Source organism: Aptenodytes patagonicus, chromosome 2, assembly GCF_965638725.1.
Source record: "Aptenodytes patagonicus chromosome 2, bAptPat1.pri.cur, whole genome shotgun sequence".
Lineage (NCBI taxonomy): Eukaryota > Metazoa > Chordata > Aves > Sphenisciformes > Spheniscidae > Aptenodytes > Aptenodytes patagonicus.
The window spans coordinates 149,030,975-149,049,411 of record NC_134950.1 but is presented as its reverse complement, the minus strand read 5'-3'; the positions used below and the strand labels follow the sequence as shown (position 1 = coordinate 149,049,411).

The following is an 18,437-nucleotide window of genomic DNA, read 5'->3' as shown; positions in this document are numbered from 1 at the left end:
ACAAACTTAAACTGGCTTATTAATTTAGGCAGTTTTCCCATGAAAAATGGGATCTGCCACAAACGTTTGTAATCTGCCAGGTCACTGAAAAAAATCTCCGTGCATAAAACATGAAAGGACATCTTTTAAAAAATACCGTAATTTTGCAGTGATAAAGTTGGTGATATTTTTCCTCTACAATTGTTATATTTCAATTTTACAGAGTAAGAATTTGAGTCTCTGGTACTCTGTTATCTCTGTTTATTCATTTTATTTGATTATTTCTGTGAATTGCACAGCATAATAAACTGGTGTGCATAATTACAGTGAGCATAGCTATCTCAGGAGGAGAGGCAAAGGAGACAAAACTGGCAAGCGGCTTTAGGATTCAGCACAATGCAAAACAAAAATATTGCCGATTTGAGCAAGTTTTTACACCTAAACTCATTTTGATGTAATGCTTCTCTAATGTAGCCCTTTGTAGCACAGGATGGTGCCAGTTGTGCTATAATGTAAGTTTACATAGTTTATATGGCTGAACATGAACAAATCCTGTACAAATAGAGTAATGAAAAAAGTTGCTAAGTGTCCTGCAGGAAGCAAGTATCAAGTTTACTGATAGTTGCGTTGACTGTAGCCATGGGCAGTTCAGCGTAATCATTTCAGCCAAGAGCTGACAACTCAGAAATGAAATCTTTGCTCTCTGTTTTAAAAGGAAACAGGACTGACAAAACATCTGACTAATCTTCCCTTTTCCATCTGTTTCCATATACCTGTTAGAATAGATAATTGTTCTGGCTCTGATTTTCCAATATGCTGAGATCTGCCAGGCTCTGCCCTTGGTATAACTCTGTGTATTTCACGTGCTCTGCTGACATTGATGATTCTATTAGAAAAGTACAGTGGTGAATATAAACAGATCTATGTTAATTTTAAGGTCTGCTAGAAACACGTGACAAAGGAATCTATTCTGAAGAGAAAAAGGACAGATATTGTAATATCAGGAATTTTATTTTCAGGGTTTGAGGATGACACCCATTGAGTTTGTTTTTTCCAAATCAGAAGCTAATGCACACATCTTGTCTTCCTTTGTTTCAAATGCTGCACCTTCCAGTCATTACAGCAGCGTATCCCTTTCACTCGAGTAACTACTATATAGCTGAAATGGCTCGTAAGCATTGTGTATAAAACAAAATTGATAATTGGGACTCAAAGTTTGATTGCTGCCTCTTTAGGCAATTTAAATAACAGTTAAAGAGTTTCTGCTATGTGGATCCTAGTGGTTTTAAGACTCAAGTGCAAAATCAGTACTTTCCTAGTAGGATGATACAAATTTGAGTTCACCTGCTTTCGGCTAAGAGAGAATATTACAATCTAATCTGCCTAAAAATAAGCCATAACATCTCCCTCGGTAACTTCCTCATCATGTCTGTGGTTTCCTTTTTAGCTTCAACATCTCTTTCAGAAATGCGAAGTCTTGGTTCAAAAACTGTGGTGTTGAGGAATAATTGCAAATCAAGTATTCCAGCAGCTACTTAGTTTCACGTAAAAATGTATATTATTTTTTCTTTAGTCTGCATAAAATTAAATTGTTTTCTGCATAGTTGTAATTCTCTTAAATGGCTGTGTCTTGAAAATTGGACATACTTGTTTGGGAAAAAAAAGTCTCCAGAGCTATGTCTGTTTCTGTGTTGAAGTTCTGCTATGTATTTTGGGGAGTTGATTTAACATCTCACTAAGTCAGCCGTTCAGGGGCATTTTCATATTCCTGAGTTGCTTTTTTTTTGTCAGTGGGGATAGTTAAACACAGTCTTGATTCTGTTTTTTTTTTTTAGATTCTGCTTTCAGTCTTTTTTATGATACATTCCTACAGTAATTTTCAAGTAATAAATATAAATGCTGTAGCAAAACAGAGTATCAGTTTGACATCTAAGTTACTTAAATTTCAGGAGAAGTTGTTTAAAAATGTTTCATTTTCGCATTGTTTGAAATTTACACAAGCTTTTCTTTGTTAGGTTGGATGTGTGAGATCTGCTTGTCTGCTTGAGCTCCTTCATGCGTTTCCAGGGTATTTCCACACAAATACGCTTAATCAGCTTTTAGAAGGAGTCTGTTCTATAACAGGAACTCACAAGTGAGCCACAGCTTTTGGGTGAAAAGGAGGAGAAGCTTTGAAAAAATTATCAGGTCTTTGAATTGGGAAGAGAGGATGTCGGGGATGGAATAATTCAGGAAAAGTTCCTGTCCCTTTTCCATGTGGGTTAACATCTCTGGTTTAGACTGAACATTGTATTGCAAGGGGATTCAATAAATTACTATTAGCTATGTGCTCTCTTTCAGTATTTCCAGGCATTTGGGCCTGTGAAGTCCCTTGATGCAAATCCCCAGTACTTCTTTTTTCTTGTATGTATGCAGAGAGAGATTGGATTGATGTTAGTAAAAAGGATGAGCGTCTGAATCACGAGTTGTGAGAGAAAGCACACTGCCTGCCTTTCCAATTGTCATTTTTAAACTATATGTTAATTTACATAATAATTTGAGGTTCTTGGTGTTTTTTTTTTGTTTTTTTTTTTTTTTCTTCTGGAGTGCCTGGAACACACGGTAAGGATCAGCTTGTCAGGACGATGTGTTTTAAGAACTGAAAGAATAAATGAGAGAAGCAGTCTCTGAAACAGTACTTGAAGTTTATTCCCATTACTTAGGTGTTACAGCTTTATTTTAGGAAGATGAAAGTGTTGGTTCTTGAATATGCTTGTAAATTGAGACAGTCAACCTGCTAAGGCAACATTCTTTTCACGCTAGATGTCAGTGTTAACATACCTGTTCTGTAATCTCAGGTGTAGTCATTCTGTTGTCCTCATGAATACACCTGTATTTAATACTTCAGTTACAATTTATGGTCAAAATGTCAAGACAGTAACTGCAAATAATGATTTGTATGTTGACCCTTAATGGGCGGCCGTCTGTAAATCTTTTTCTTACTCTTTTTGCCCTCTATTGCACCAAGTAAACCCAGGAGAACCAGGTTGGTCTTTGTTAAAATATCTGCTACAATCTTTCCAATAGCTGGATTTCTCTTTCATTTTAGTTTTCAATAAGATGGCCTTGAAAACCTGAAAGATAGTAGATGGGTGATAACTGCATCACTCAAAATTAAATCCACTGGGGACATCATAGTTGGTTTTTCATCCTCTCAAACTGTAAATAACTAGCTGACTAGTAGTAATTCATAAGATGTCTCATAAGGTCATTTGTTAATGTGTTACTTGAGCATGTTGTGAGACTACTCAAAGGCATGTGGCTATTTGCCTTGTTTCTTTTGGCTTACCAAAAATTTTTTTTAGATCGCCTATGTTTCGTCTGGGGCTTTGTAGTGGTGACCTTAATGTAGATTTCCTGGTGGTTGAAACTGGTCTTGTATATCAGGAAGTATGGTCACTGTTTTCTGCCTGCGGCCGTAACAGTGACCACAGCCTATCTTCCTGGATAAAAAGCCTCAGTGAAGGTATTGTGGTTAGTAATAATAAATAGCATGACATGATAAGCAGTGGATTAAACACTGTTCTTTTCTGTCTTTACCTTCTGTAGAACCTATTATTCTGTTACTCTGTAAGTTAACCATTGCTTATTTACATTCTTTTAAGTGTATTTTTCTTTCAGGATTTTAGCTGTCAGTAGATTTGTTACTGTTCTCTCTTCTTTTCCATGACACCTCTAAGTGTCCAGAAGTACTTCCTTTGATATCAAGAGAAGAGGAGCTGCCAAATGTTGTCCTTCAAAGCATTTGGTATTTTGGGGACCTTGAACCCAAAGGAGGCAGCAGTTGGGTTCAAGGCCCAAGGTTTTATTGGAATATAAGCACAAATGTTTTTCAGGAAACTTCTTAAAGTTTTATTGCAAGAGTAGACGTACCTCAAACATATTTATTGGTGCCATTTTTTCACAATGAGAAGTAGTATACTTCTAAAATAACACATTTAGTTCCTGTAAGTTGTCAGCGGCTGGAGAGCCTCAGGCAGTGGCAGGGGGGCTCGGCAGGTTGCCTGAGACTGTGTTCCTATAGCTAAGGAACTTGGTGGCCACAGAGACCAACTTGAGTGCAGGTGGGAACACTGTAGAGATGCGCTCTGTTGGAGTTTGTGTGACTGTATCTACAAATTAATAAGTGCGCAGTTAGCTTCCATTTTTGGATATATAAGGGAAGTATTGGCCGTACAATTAGAAACACGGTATATTTTTCATATAAAGTTTTAACGGCAACACAGCAGGGTTTGATCATGTAACTTCCTTTTTATTTTTGAGTGTAGCTGTAATGCAACTGAACAAACGCATTTTTCCAAAAGTAGTAAAAAGAAGCTACAGTTTTCAAATTCTTTTTTTAATTTTAGAAAGCTGCACATCTGCAGAAGTTGTTGTTGCTGTGGATGTGAACACTCTTGCCAATGAAGTTTATAAGCACAACTTTCCCGGCACGCCATTATGGGCAAAGACAATTGAGGTGAGTAATGAATGCCTTTTATGCTCTAGTCTGGCATTTGTAGATGTAGGTTGTCTTCACTATCCTTGTTACTAATAAGAGAAACAAAAAGATTTAATTTATGTTGTTATGAATATAGCAGTTTTACAATAACTTTGATTTCTTGTGCTGTGGTTGCTTGTTGAAGTTAGAGGGATACTCACACTGCAGTCTTTTCCTGAAAGTCTTGACTGTTGCATCAAGAAGGGTTACGTGAATGTCAAGAGGAATGCTTAGCAGCAATAAAGGAATGACAAAAATAATATTTTTAGGTTAAAAAAATATTTTCATGTATTTTGAAAGAATTTAATTAAATTACTTGGAGGCATGCCTTCATTTTGTAGTTATAGTTGAGCTCAGTAAAACACAAGAAAATATACTGGATGGGACAGTCTTGCGTTTTTTTTGTGGGCTCAATAGATCAAATGTTTTACGAATTCTGTCCCTTTTCCAAATTATTTGAAGAACAACTAGGTAAAATCGGCTTCTATTCTGGTAATTGAGGGGCAAACTAGGCATGTGGTTTTGCCTGGATTTATTTAGAAATTACTGTGTAATTTTAAATCTTTCACAGTTTTACAACGTAACAGTAAAAGATACTGAATTTATTTTAAGACACCAACTTAAATAAGACTTAAATAGGTGGCTAAAGGTTAGCTGCTTATTCAGCACTCAATAATAACAGGCTAAATGATAGTTTAAAGTTTTATATGGGAAAATATAGATATGCAGATTATAGTGAGTAAGACCTTCTTTAAATTTATTGGAAAAGTAGCAGCTTTTGTCTAGTTTCCATGGGCAGTTATATTACATTTGCTACATACATGTCCCTCGAAATGTGTAAGGTGGTGATTTCTTTGCTTAGCTCGTAGTTACGTGATCATTATCCTTCTCCTCTCCTCTTGGCCCCTTAGTATGTTGTACTATGTGTTGCTTAAAATTAGTCTAGAGGAACTTCTACCTGTGTAATTAGTTCATGCCACAGACCTAATTCTTCTCTGAACAGAAATATTTTTGCAGAGTAGAGCTTTCAGCCATATAATATCTTTGATGGATTTTTACTTGGCAAAAACTAAAATGAAGTAAGCTTTACAGGATGCATTGGTAGTGAGCTCCTAAGAGTTAAAACTCACAGTCTGGACCTGTAAAAATGACCATGTTAACACTTGAGCTACTTTTCTGTTCAGATATTTTGTCTTTTGAGAAGATCTAGTATTTTTTCAGCTGTTTTGGATATGTTAAATTTTTTTTTTTATGTACAAAGACTTCATATCTGAATAATGGTACTTTATTTGGAGGAAATAACTAGTTGGTATTTTGATGTGATCTACTGAAAGAACCGCTACACCTCTTCTGAAAGAATGAGTAGATAAAACCCTCAAGATTATGGATAGATACTAACATCATTAGTGTTTTTTATTCATATTCAAAGCAACCAAATACATATTTGCATTGTATAGTTTGCCAAGGTAGAAAAGAATGAAATTATTAGGTCAAATGGGAGATCAGGTAGTTTTTTGCTAGATGAAGCATATAGTGAAAGTAAGAGGGGTAGTTTGGTCTGAAAGATGATTTCAGAGTTTCATACAGTTTACAACACTCAAAATTCTTCTATTTTTTTCCTTATTCAGGGCATAACACTGAAAGAATTTGACAGATTATCTTTTGATATGATTTTGATGAGTCCTCCCTGTCAGCCATTTACAAGGTAGATATAGCACACTTTGGAGAAAAGTGCAGTTGTTACAATATGTACTGTTAAAGGAGAAATGTTTTCAAGAGTGACGCTATGTGTGGTTCACCTGTGTATCTTTCTCTTTCTAAGCAACCACGTTGTAGCCCTACTCACCATGTGATTTACTGAAGTGGAAGAAATGCAGCAATTTGAATCTTGATCACATTTTTATAATGTATATTTTAATTCAGTTGAAATTAAGTAAGCTTCTTACAGCACATATTTTGCATACTGTATTGTTCCTCTAACAGTGAAATTCAAAGATTTTGCTGTTTAGGAGTGCTTCCTTTCCCTTTAGATATCAATCTAATCTTTCCCTGGGGCAATGCCAGAAGGAGGATTGGAATTTCTCACTTCTGCCTGAGACTGAGTGTAATCTGCTCTTATTTGTACTTTGAAAATCGCATGTGCACACAAGTAGTTTATTCTGAGGAATATTTCTGTTTTAGCCAAGACTAGAGGATAATGGCTTTGAAATGATTTTGTGGATGGTATAGAGAAATACCTTGCTAACCAAGAACTGAACTTACTGAGATGTTATTTGTCAGGTTAGTTTCAAATTCATATAGTTTGACAGCAGTGACCTGTGGAAGTAAGATTCTAGTAACTAATCATGTAAAGTAGTACCTTCATGAAAAATTCTGTTGGTGGTGATTAAACTGCTTATGGAAGAAAGTATATCTCAACGAATGTTCTAAAATTAAAAAGAAATCCCTCCAAAGTGGTGCTGATCTATAAAAATGTATTTGTGCAAACCTATGATGTATACAGGAATCATTCCTTCAAAAATTTTTTTTATAATACTGTGGAAAAAAAAAAAATCTGTGTGACTAATTTAGAGACATGCTAAAGCTCTTCTACCAAGGCTTTATTCTTTTTAAGAGCTAATATAAGTTAGAGGAACACATGCCTGGAATCGTTATATTATGTTATTGTTTTCATAACCTATGTGAGCTGTCCAGTTTAATGTTACAAAATTGGTTACAAAGTTATTCATATGCAAAATGGTGAGCACTGAGGCTTTAATTCCTAGAAATAATTTAATATATTCAATATAAAATAGCTGGGTATTCCCAGGAACTTCAGATTTTTTTTGTTCTTTCGGAGCCAAGTATGTTCAAGGGGTTTGCTGGACAAGACCAGAATGCTAAACGCTTTGCAGACTGGGGAGTGGGTTTCATTACTGAATGCTCGATTTTAACCTTGCTGTGCGCTGATGGATTCCAGGGCAGACTTTCATTCCTTAGAGCATTTCTTAGGACACTGCCTGTGTGAACAGGTCCTCATGTCTGTACATGATGCTTTTGCAGAATCCCTTTTTGAAACTCAGAGCAAAAAGTATCAGCATTCTGTAGAAAAATGTAAGTCAAATGTCAGTCTGCTCCAAGTAATACACAGGTGTTTCTTTATTCTTTCTTAGAATTGGCCTGCAAGGTGATGTATCTGATCCACGGACAAAGAGCTTTCTCTATATCCTTGATATTCTCCCACGGTATAAATGAACTTCTACCTCAGTTCTTAAGCCTTTGATGTAACTAAGTAGGTGTTCTATATTGCAGCGAGACAAGTCATCTATAATGTTTTATAGGGATACTACTAGTATTGTGTTGTATTACTTGTTTGTTTTCACATGATCATATGTAACTTAAATACTTGTATTTTACTAATGCCATTATTGTCTCGTAGTTACTGTATATGCTTTCAGGGTTTCGTTTTCTTTTTTATTGTGTGTCTGTTTAAACTGTGGCTATATCATAAATGAAACAAATTGAGTTATTTACTTTCAGTTCAATATCAAACTTGAACTGACTTTATTTAGAAGCAGGAGTAGGTAATATAATAGTTTGCTAATGAGCATCATGGAAACATGAAAATTGTTTGAAATACCACATTGAAAAAGCTTTGATTCAACATTTAGTCACCTTTTGAATAGGTAACATTTGAAAGAGTTTGTTTAAATATGTTACTGACTGCACAATACAATACATCTTCTGTCCCCTCCCATTCTTTCTTAGTGTCTATTCTGTCTTTTTGGTGCTGCTTCTAGATATCTTGGGGCAGCTTGTGTATTTTTGGTTTGTAGCACAATCTCTTGTTTTAAGTAGTAATACTAAAAAAATTGAATAGCACTGCACTGTCTGAACAGTGCCCTAGTCTTTGTGTTCATCTATCATTTTTGCCTGGTCAGACCCCAGTTCCTAATAAAATAGCCATAATTATTCATATTATTTATGCACTAAATTTTGAAACAGTAAATCCAAACGAAGTTGACTTTGCTTTCCTAAATTGTTCTTATTTAGAGTGTTAAAAATTAGCTCCAAGTAACGCTTGTAGTCTTTTCTGGGAAGAGATGTATAGCACTGTAAGAACCTTTCCTGGGGAAGTGAAGCAAGCAGTTGCTCAGGGAGATTATCCAGCAGAAATCTCTGCTTCTGGATTGAGATGTCCATTGGGCACCAATTGGCATGAGCCTGAGAATTTGCATCAGTTACAATCCACCAGACACTTACGTGGCAGTCCTGCTTCTGCTGGAGACTGAGACAGCTGCTCTCTATATATTCCTTCGTTGGTTAATCTTGCTCTCAGAATTGGAGGAGGACAAAGAAAGGTCTGGCTGGCTCTCTTTTTTTTTTTCTTAATTTTTTTGTTTGTTTGTTTTGGTTTTTAATGAATGCTGCCTGCACAGAAGGAAACCGGTACCAACAACAGGCTTTCTTTCAAACTGCTCTTACCACTGGGAGAAGAGGGTCTTCATCCTTCTTCCAGAAACAACTTTTTTGCAGCCAACAGCATTAAATGGGACCACCTCTTTGCCCTTGTCATCAGCAGATAGAGAACGCAGACACAGAAGGCTGAGTGGCTTGGCTGGGAACACCTAAGAAATCTGTGGCAGGGAACACAGAGCACAATACAGATTCTGTAGCCTAGTAAGTTAGACAAGTAATAGGTAAAAAGAAAGATTATTATTACTTCTCAGCTTCTAGCAGAGGCACGAAAATAGGGAGATAACGTGGGTTTCCAAAAGTTGCAAAGGATGTCTTTTCTGGAACAAGGAATGTAACTCAGTCCTCCAGACTGACGTTTCAAAATGATAAATTAAAAACAGCAGATAGTGTGTAAGTTAATAATTTGTCAGAATAATAGTACCTTCCTTATCCTTAAGGCAATCCTGACCTTGGTATTCCTTTCTGTTAAACTGAGACACAGTTAAGAGGCTGGCTGCTTTTGGGACACTTGTGCATTAATATGGAAATGTTGCTTCCTAGTTGCTGTGGGCTTAGCTGGATAAAGGGCAGAAGCTTTTCCTTCTCAAAACCAAAGCTTTAGACACTGCAGGGCATACGTTTTTCGTCATGACGATGCAAAGGAGCTGGGCTTGGCTGTGGCACTTTATCTCAACACTCCATGAGACCCTGCTGACGTCCCTTATCTCCCTTGGGCAGGTTGTTTCTTGAGGCAGTACTTACACTAAGCAGTCTGTAATGTGTTCAAGATGGTGGCTTCTGCAGAGTTTCTCAGTTGCAATAGATTTATGTTTTACTGAGATAGTGTTTGTGTATTTTCTGGATATGACATGTTTGCCAGACATTAAGTATGGACTATTTCAGCCCAAAAAAGGGAAATTCTTAATACAGGAATTATCACTTTGCATTCTAAATTGGTATGGCGTGTGTTCAGTTTATGGAAACTATAAAATAATTTCTCACCCTTGGCTGTTCCTACCTTATGTTCAGGCTTTTATAATGAAATGTCGCTGAAATGACGCTCAAAGATAGCCTGGGAAGACAAATATTAGAGATAATGGAAAGGACAATTTCAAGATCTGGAAAGGCCTGGGAAATCCTTGGAGCACCCAGGGGGCAAACAAAGTCTGACCTAAATGGTCCAGATTCTGTCTGTTTATCGTGTCCAAGCCATAACCCAGGGAAATCTAATACTAAGATGTCAAAGTGCTACTTTTACAGACATGTTTGTAATGTTAATACCTGCCAAGTACTTAACACGTGCTCTTTGTATAGTGATTACTTGTCTTGTGATCTGTTGATCCTGTATGAGCTCTTGCATTTCAGGCTATGCTCTGGATTCATTACTTTAAAAATAAGTTTCATAGTAGGTGATGATGATGTTGGGTGTAGGTAAACATACCAACAGATATGTTCTCCATTCCTATGCAGGGAATTCGGCGGCTGCTGCTTTTTTTCAGTTCAGTATTTTTTTCACTATTATTTTTAGTGTTTTTAAATTTGACATAGTATCTTGTTCATTTTCCAATTTCTTGTGAAACGCTTTAGTTCTTTAATTCTTCGTGTGAATGTCTTTAATTGATGGTAGTTAAGAACGTGCTAAAACAAATTCTGCTGTGATTTGTACCAGTGGAAATCCAAAGTCACTTACTGACTTAAATAAGCATGAAGCTGCTGTCTGGTGGCATTAGTATCCTGTTTCTATATGCTGTTCTGAGATCCCAATGTGTGGCAGACACACTACGTCTACATTAGCCTTAGTAGAGAATTAATCAGTGCCAGGGAACGTTCCCAGAGACTTGAATCTGAATCGTCTATGCTTCTAAATTGTTAGAATGGTCCCTGGCACAGTTTTGGGCATGTTCCTTTCTCCAGAGATTTAATAGGCTGTTTTTGGAATGAGCCTATTTCCAGACCTCTGCACTGATCTTGCTAAACCTCAGGCGCCTCCTTCCCCTCCCCCCATCAAAATGAAAAAGTTAAGTATAGAAAATTGAGAATGTCTGCAGTTTGAGCTCTAAGCATGTCGTATTTCTTAAAGCAGTTAGATGTATACTGGTTCTGATGTGTTATTGCTAAAGTTGATGCAACATTTTGACATTGATTTTGGGTTTAAGCACTTTAAAACAAAAGTTTTCTGTTCAATGGCTAAATAGTGATCTTTTTTTCCCCCCGACAGTTATCTTTCCTATTATAAACTCTTATCTGTTGAATAATAATACTATGCTTTAGGAAATGAACAGGGGTAAGCATTTTCAGAAGTACATGCATGGGCTACAGGAGGGTACAGCAGTCCATCTGAACATAAGTGGGTTTTGTTGGTTTTTATTATTACCAGCAGTCCACATTTTTAATTCAGTTGGAAATGATTTGGTCTAGGCAACCTTGAAAGTTGAGGTACATTTTTTTTAAGGATGCTAAACTTTAACAGCTGGCATGATGTGGAAATACTTTGATCTTTCTTGTAGCTAAACAAATCTGGGGATGAATATAATATAGTTTACGTCTTGTCACTCTGATTTGTTGATATTTTTTTTTTTTCCTTGTAGGCTCCAGAAGCTTCCAAAATACCTACTTTTAGAAAATGTTAAAGGATTTGAATCCTCTTCTGCGAGGTAAAGCCTAATTTATATGCAGGTTTTAGTTTTTAACAAAGGACATTTTCTTTAGAAGGGGAAGGCAGGATTTTTATTTCCTAGAGTTTAAGTTAACAAAATAGTGCGAGATGGGACAGCTAGCAGCTGTGGGTTAAACATACTGTTTTAATTTAGGAATGAAAATCTGAGGTTGTGAAAGGAACTTGCTAAATAACTATTTCTTTCTCTAAGCAGATAAAATATGTTATAACAAGTTGACTCCATTGATTTTATTTGATGACCCTGTGTCCTTTAGAAAGGGTCAGTATTAATTTTCAAAGAAAAATAACAATAGGTATGGTACTCAGAGGTTTTGGGGTTTTATCCATGACAGGAGCTCATGGTATCTTGTGTTAAGATCACAGTACAGTACAGGGGCTTTCTTCAGTACCTTTGTTGATAGTAGGTTATCACTGGTTCAGGGTTGCCATCAAATGGTCCAGAGGTATAGTATGAAGACTGTATCTAACCTGTTTCTGAAATGTGGAAGAGGAAAGTTGTCAGTAAGGTTACCTAATGACAGCAGGAGCATTCTCCTCTCTTGTGGGCAAAGCAGGAGACAGGGAGTTGTGGTCTTCCTTCTCATTTCTTGCTGGAATAGAGTAGGATCTTTCCATAGCATTCCTTAAAGCACTAAGAGAGCAGCCACCCTGCATATCATGCTCCTTAATGAATATGGCAGGCAGCTGGGAGGTATGTTCAGCTCTGTCACTGGTTAAGCATGCAGCGGTCCTCTGAACACTTGAACACTTTGTGGAGGTGCAGGCTGCTGCTGTAGACCCTGCGATTCCCTGGGCTATGCCTTGCTGGCCGGTGTTTGGAACAAGTAGTTCAGAAAACACCCCAGTCAGAACGCTTGCTTTCTCTTATAACCCTTGGGATGCAGCGTCACCTACAGTGCCAGGTACAGGTCCCAGCTCATGCTTTTTCTATAGTTCCAGCCTAGTGCAGTCTGCATGGAATAGAAAAGACATGTCTTTTTAAGAAGATTTCTGTTTCAGTGATTTTCCATTGTTTATAAAGTACAGTCCTACCTCACTGTTATTATCAAAGCCACCAATTTTTGTCATCCCTTGAGTTAGCCCTTTTGTTAAGCTTAGCTGATGGCATGTGTGTGAACAGAGGGAAGTAGTGAGCTATTTGTAGTGGTTTTAATCTCCTGTTTTATAATTCACAATAAATAGGATGTCTTGCCTTCTGATTATTTTCCTTGTTGACACACTATAAGTACTCTCCAGAGATGGGATATTTTTTGAAGGGGTGGTGGCACCGAAGTAGGTGTGAGACACCTGTGAATGTGCAGTGGTCATTTTTGGCTACAGTAACACTGAACTTTGTATGTTGTCTCCTCAAGTTCAGAAATGGATGACTTCATATCTGTAATTCTCTGTCCAATTCTTTCACTGAATGTGCTGAATGTCTTGGTACTTAAGGTGTTGCATTTAATGTGTTTTTATTTCGGATAAAAAAGGGCCTAAAGGTTGTATGAAGGGAGTAATTGCTTTTTGATTCTTTTCACTGCTAGAAATGAACTTTTGCGAACACTAGAAAGATGTGGATTTAAATATCAAGAATTTCTTTTGTCTCCAACCTGTGTGAGTACTAAAATTGCTCTAATATTTAATTTTTCAAACTGTGCTGAGCCCAAGAACATTTGAAAATGATCTGTTGTATTAGAAGAGAGAGTCATGCCCCAGAGCTGAAGATACTCTTCTGAATGAGAAAGCCATCTGGCATGACTTCTGATTTCTCATCAGTATACTGGCATAATCATACTGCTGTTACTGTTCAGATCCTGGTCTCGTATTGCTTTGCTACCATTTGATATTTTTTAAGAAGGCATGAATTTACACCATGACCAGGAAGGTGGTTTTCCTTGCAGGAGCCTCATTGCTTCAGAAGTGCTGTGTGAATTTCTGTGAATTTCCAAGCACAGAAAATGTGACTGTGTCATTTGTGGGAGGAGGGGCTTTGTTTGCATGTTTCCCTGGCAACTGAAAAAAGAGTTGAGAGAGATTTCAGATTGTGCAAGACTAAATGGAATCAGTGAAGTACACTATATATCTGAGAGAAGCTGGTAGAGGGTAGCTTGAAAACCAGTTGTGGTGCGTTTGTTTCGTTCTTAGATGTCTTATAATTCCTTGTTCAAAAAAGCAAGGAGACCCCTTTTTGCTTTTTTATAGAAAACAGTTAGTACCTGTCGCAAGAAATTGTGATGCATGTCATTTTTCTTCTTGCCTTGCATAAAAGTTTGTTTACATTCCCGTTCATTTACAGAGAAAGTAAAAACCATGAGGTACAAAGAATAATTCCCCACTTGTTTCCTTGAAAATACCTAGGTATGGAAGTTATAAGTGTTCAGGTATTATCAATTAATACTGATATTTCTGAAGTCGCACAATATGTTAGTGTGGCATAGTTCTATTACTGTATATAATGGTAGATAACTTGTATGACGCTATAGACCACTTTTTCTCTCTTTATCACATGGACTAAAGGCTTGTTGATTTTGCTTACAGCTTGGCATTCCCAATTCTAGGCTGCGATATTTTCTAATTGCAAAGCTTCACCAAGAACCATTTCCCTTTCAAGCTCCTGGTCAGGTGAGTCTATTAGCATTACTTGAATTTGCTTTGTTTCATGAAGATTGAGGGTTACGTTTTTGGTTTAGGTTTGTGTTGAGGAATGGAGAGAGGGATAAATGATACCAACAGAAAAGTTAAATTCCGTCTCTCTTTTTCTGCCTGGATACTGTTTTCTAAGGACTGCAATGCATGCCGGTGGCTTAGATGGCTTTTAAACAGTTGGGGGACAGTGGCTGATAGTGGGCTTAGAAAACAATGCATTCTGCTACCTTTTTCACACCCTTGGAAAGGTCTTTTTGCAAAGGCAGTTTATTTTTTATATTTTATATATTTTTTTATATTGCTCAATGAAGTTACAAAGTGTCATGCATGACAGATCCATTCCTCATTTGCAGTTGTTCCTGATGTCATTGCTGGTAGGTCAGCAAGTCTTGATGCTAACATTTTTGAAATCTTCATGAAAATAGCATTGAATGGTTACTTGCTTTATTCTGTGGATCTCTGAAGGAATTTTTACTCACTGCAGAGTCTGCTGTCATGTTGTTTATCAAATGCAGTTCTTTAATTTTTTTTTCTCACAATTTGTTCTTAGATATTGACAAGATTCCCAGATCAGGATCTAGAAGACTTATTCAAGGACAAAGTCACTGACAAAGTGGGTGAAGCTAGTTCTTCCTTGTCTTCTGAGGAGAAGAATCTGGATCCAAACATTGGTCCTGATTGCAGCAGCAAGAAGAATTTACCAAAAGGGGCCTTTCTTTTTAAGCTTGAAACAGTAGAAGAAATTGAAAGGAAACATGGTCAGGACAATGATTCCTCTATTCAAATGCTAAAAGATTTCTTGGAAGAGGAAAATGAAGAAATGAGTCAGTATTTCTTACCACCGAAGTCCTTATTGCGCTATGCTTTCTTGTTAGACATTGTTAAGCCCACCTGCCGGAGATCCACATGCTTTACAAAAGGGTAAGTTGCAAAGAAAATGTCTTGCTGAATCACATTTTGAAATTTGAAGTGTGTTTTTGCTTGTGTACTGTAAAAACAAGGAGAGCCATTTCATCCAAAAAACCTCAGGCCTCTGGGAAAAAAAAAAAATCTCCTTATATAGTGTGCTTCCTGGTCCAGTGGAATGCCAGCATGAGAATCTGTCTGGCAGAACATCATGTGCCCACTCCAAAAAGGCATTCACAAAAAACAGTGCCATTTGTTGTTGACCTTCACAGAAGCTTAATTACCCCTGCGGAAATATGGTTCCAATAGACTGGTATAGTACTGATTCATTAATGAATTTTTTTATATTGCTCAATGAAGTTACAAAGTGTCATGCATGACAGATCCATTCCTCATTAAAACTGTCTCCACTATACATTTTATTGATTTCTTGGATTTTTCAGCTGTGTAGGTCAGAACAGCTGTGGATTGGCCATATGTCATAAAACCAGTTAGGTTGCTGCATTACAAATCATATTTGATGGAGCAGAACATCAGTGCTTTTCTGTCTAGTAGTTTTCCGATTTGTACTTTGCAATTTTAAGTTTGACTGCCGGAGGTTGTTGAGTGTTCTGAAACCCCTCGGACAATCGGTCAGGAGCTTTTCCACTGAATGCATTTGTATTGGAAAATGCCAGTTGGAGCCTGGACGTTTGTGGGAAATGTTAATATTGGTGAATTTTTCAAATTAGATTGTTTTTTTGGAATTCTCGGAATGTTTCAACAAAATGGCTTAGTTGATGAGTTAAAGCTAGTTATAACTTTTTTTCTTTAATTAGTAGAAATTAGACTGCCAGATTGACAGGGTTCCTGCAGATTTTGTAATGTCAACTTTTTGACAATAAAAAAAGCTGAGAAGGAATTTCAAAAGTTGAAAACTTGTGCAACAGGAAAGCCCTTCCCCTAGCTCTCACTGACTTCAGCCTTTTCTGTCCTCACTCTTTTGAGTTGTGAGGGAGTGTCAGCATCTCCTGGGATCTGTTTCTTATCTACAGTAGTCAAATAAAAATCTTAGGCCAGAATGATCTCTTATGTATCTCATGTATGCCTTAAGTGTCACCAAAAATAAATTGGCCACTTGTGGTTTTACTAGAATACGTCATGGTAGTTTGTGATCATGTTTATCAAAATCACACTGAAGGAGGCTCCTGAGTAGTTCACATGAAGTCTTTATATATAGCGGTGGGAAACCTGACACAGAACGTGGCTGTTGCCCTTCTGCTGATGTGGAAGGAGCCAGGCCAGATAGTTGTGGTAGTTCTTGGCTCAAAACGTAGGAATCTGATTTACCGTCTTTGTTCCCTTTTTAAGAGCCTTTGGGAAGGAAAGTTTCCAACGTGGTTCTCAATGTGGTCGTATAATTTACAGCTCTACATTAAGAGAAGGATTATAATTACATCTCAGGCTTCATCCAGATCACGTTCTGAGGCCAAGAATAAGTTGCTGCTGTTCTAGGAGTTCTGTTTTTATGTTTCTCCGAAGCATCAGATTTAAGAAAGAGGACGCTGAATGGAGCAGAACAGCACTCCAAGTAGTACAGAGAATCCCTCTGCTGAGATGCCTATCTGATGTCTTTCTTACAAATTATACTGATCATCAGCTTTGAGCCTGGGAGAAAAACTTCCCTCAGTTCTGACTGACCTTCAGGTATTTCCAGCAAGGTTCGTGTGATGAGGATAATCTGGGTATGCCTTCTCCAGTCCTTGCTAATTCAGGGACCTCAAACACCGATATTTCATCAGTGTGTTTTGCCTTTCTGCCTTTGTCATACCAGTATGTCTTCTGAAAGGCTTTGGTGTAGTATAGGGCAAAATGCGTGAGAGATCAAGCAGATGATCCCGTGTTCCCTTCCGACCTTGGACTCCTAGGCAATTGGAAAATGATTGCTGAGTTCCTTGAGACTACAAACGCCGTGATTTCTCTTAGGAGCATGTTTGTGGTGACTGAAGTCGTGAGAGGAAATTGTCCATTTTAAAGGACAGAGCAAACGAGAACTAATTCTCTAGATACAGCAATTCTGGACTTACTTTTAAGTTCTTGATATGCCATTGACAAGAGAAGCAATACCTTCTAAAATAGTGTAATATTAGTTACAGAAACTCTCTCCAGTGTTGTGGAAATTACCTTTTTGTTAGTCATAATATAGGACACAGTATACCCAGAAATAATATATTATGTGTATGAAGCTAAGAGGTTTTTTTGAAAGCTTGCAGAAATAAAGAGAGGGGAAAAAAAATCTTGCGTCAGATGAAAATTTAAGATTGTAATTTCTTAAGCCAACTTCTTTCATTATAACTGGTAATGAAATCTCAGAAAATCAATGCATCATTTTTTACTGTGGCAAACATTCCCATCTTTAATTATGTTCTGAGTCCAAGGTAGGAATGTTAATTTTTCTGTAGTCAGCAGCTGCAATAATAATTAATAACAATCCAGCTAACATTGGCCATCTGCCCACATTTGTGTTAAAAAACCAACCCCCCGCCACGTCCCCAAACCACTTTTTTACACCAACTGGATTTTTTTTGTGATGAGTTCTCTACTCTAGTGCCAATTATTTAGACTGGAGTATATAACATGGATCCTATTAAAAGATTCTTTTCCCCCAATAAAACTCTAAAATACTACTTTGAAATTTATCCTCATTTATTTATTTTGGCTCAGATATATTCATCTGAAATACAGTCAAATGCTACATAAGATGATGATCAGGATTCCTCAGTGCTATGTGTCACATTGTTAAACGTGGTGTTAGGGAATTTTCAGAATGCAACTAACCAATTAAAGGTGATGTGTTTACAACACAGTTTGATTCTATGTGTTTTTAGTCTGTATCAGTGTTTAGGGCCTTTTGTTCTGATCCTAGGGAAGATTTGCAAGCACTTTATTTTGAAATGAGTGTTGCTCTCACTTATAGTGGCAGAACTACTCGAAAGCTTTTCCAACTGAAGAAGAAATTCTCAAGATTGAGCCGTACCGGGTCACTGTGTCTGTGCTGAAGGGAGAGTATTCCTTTATTCATTGTAGAATTAGAAAGGCTTGAAACAAAAATTGTTCCAGTGCTTGTCTGGAAGCAGTCCCTTGCTTCAGAATGGGCCCCAAATGGAGCAAAAGCCCTTTATAACTGTCTTTACAGATGAGCAGATAAAACTAGAGAATGGTATCTGTTAATGGTTGATGCAGACCACATCGCTCCAATGCGGGGGATCTTCTGAAGTTCTTCCACTGTGCAAAAGCCATCTGCTGACTTGACTT

General features: G+C 37.2%; 1 protein-coding gene across 5 annotated transcripts in view; it reads left to right on the top strand.

Annotated features, from left to right (window-relative positions):
* The window catches only part of TRDMT1 (tRNA aspartic acid methyltransferase 1), a 36,390-nt gene that overhangs the window by 10,819 nt on the left and 7,134 nt on the right, over positions 1-18,437 (top strand). For 3 of the 5 annotated variants that reach the window (XM_076331632.1, XM_076331630.1, XM_076331627.1), the window contains exons 2-8: positions 4,368-4,477; positions 6,127-6,203; positions 7,651-7,722; positions 11,524-11,589; positions 13,136-13,205; positions 14,130-14,213; positions 14,788-15,158. In XM_076331632.1, coding sequence (XP_076187747.1) covers positions 6,166-6,203; positions 7,651-7,722; positions 11,524-11,589; positions 13,136-13,205; positions 14,130-14,213; positions 14,788-15,158 — 701 coding nt within the window. In that variant the 5' untranslated portion in view covers positions 4,368-4,477; positions 6,127-6,165. Of the gene's footprint in view, positions 1-4,367; positions 4,478-6,126; positions 6,204-7,650; positions 7,723-11,523; positions 11,590-13,135; positions 13,206-14,129; positions 14,214-14,787; positions 15,159-16,664; positions 18,077-18,437 lie in introns of those variants that run through there. The other 2 variants (XM_076331628.1, XM_076331629.1) reach the window with 2 other exon arrangements.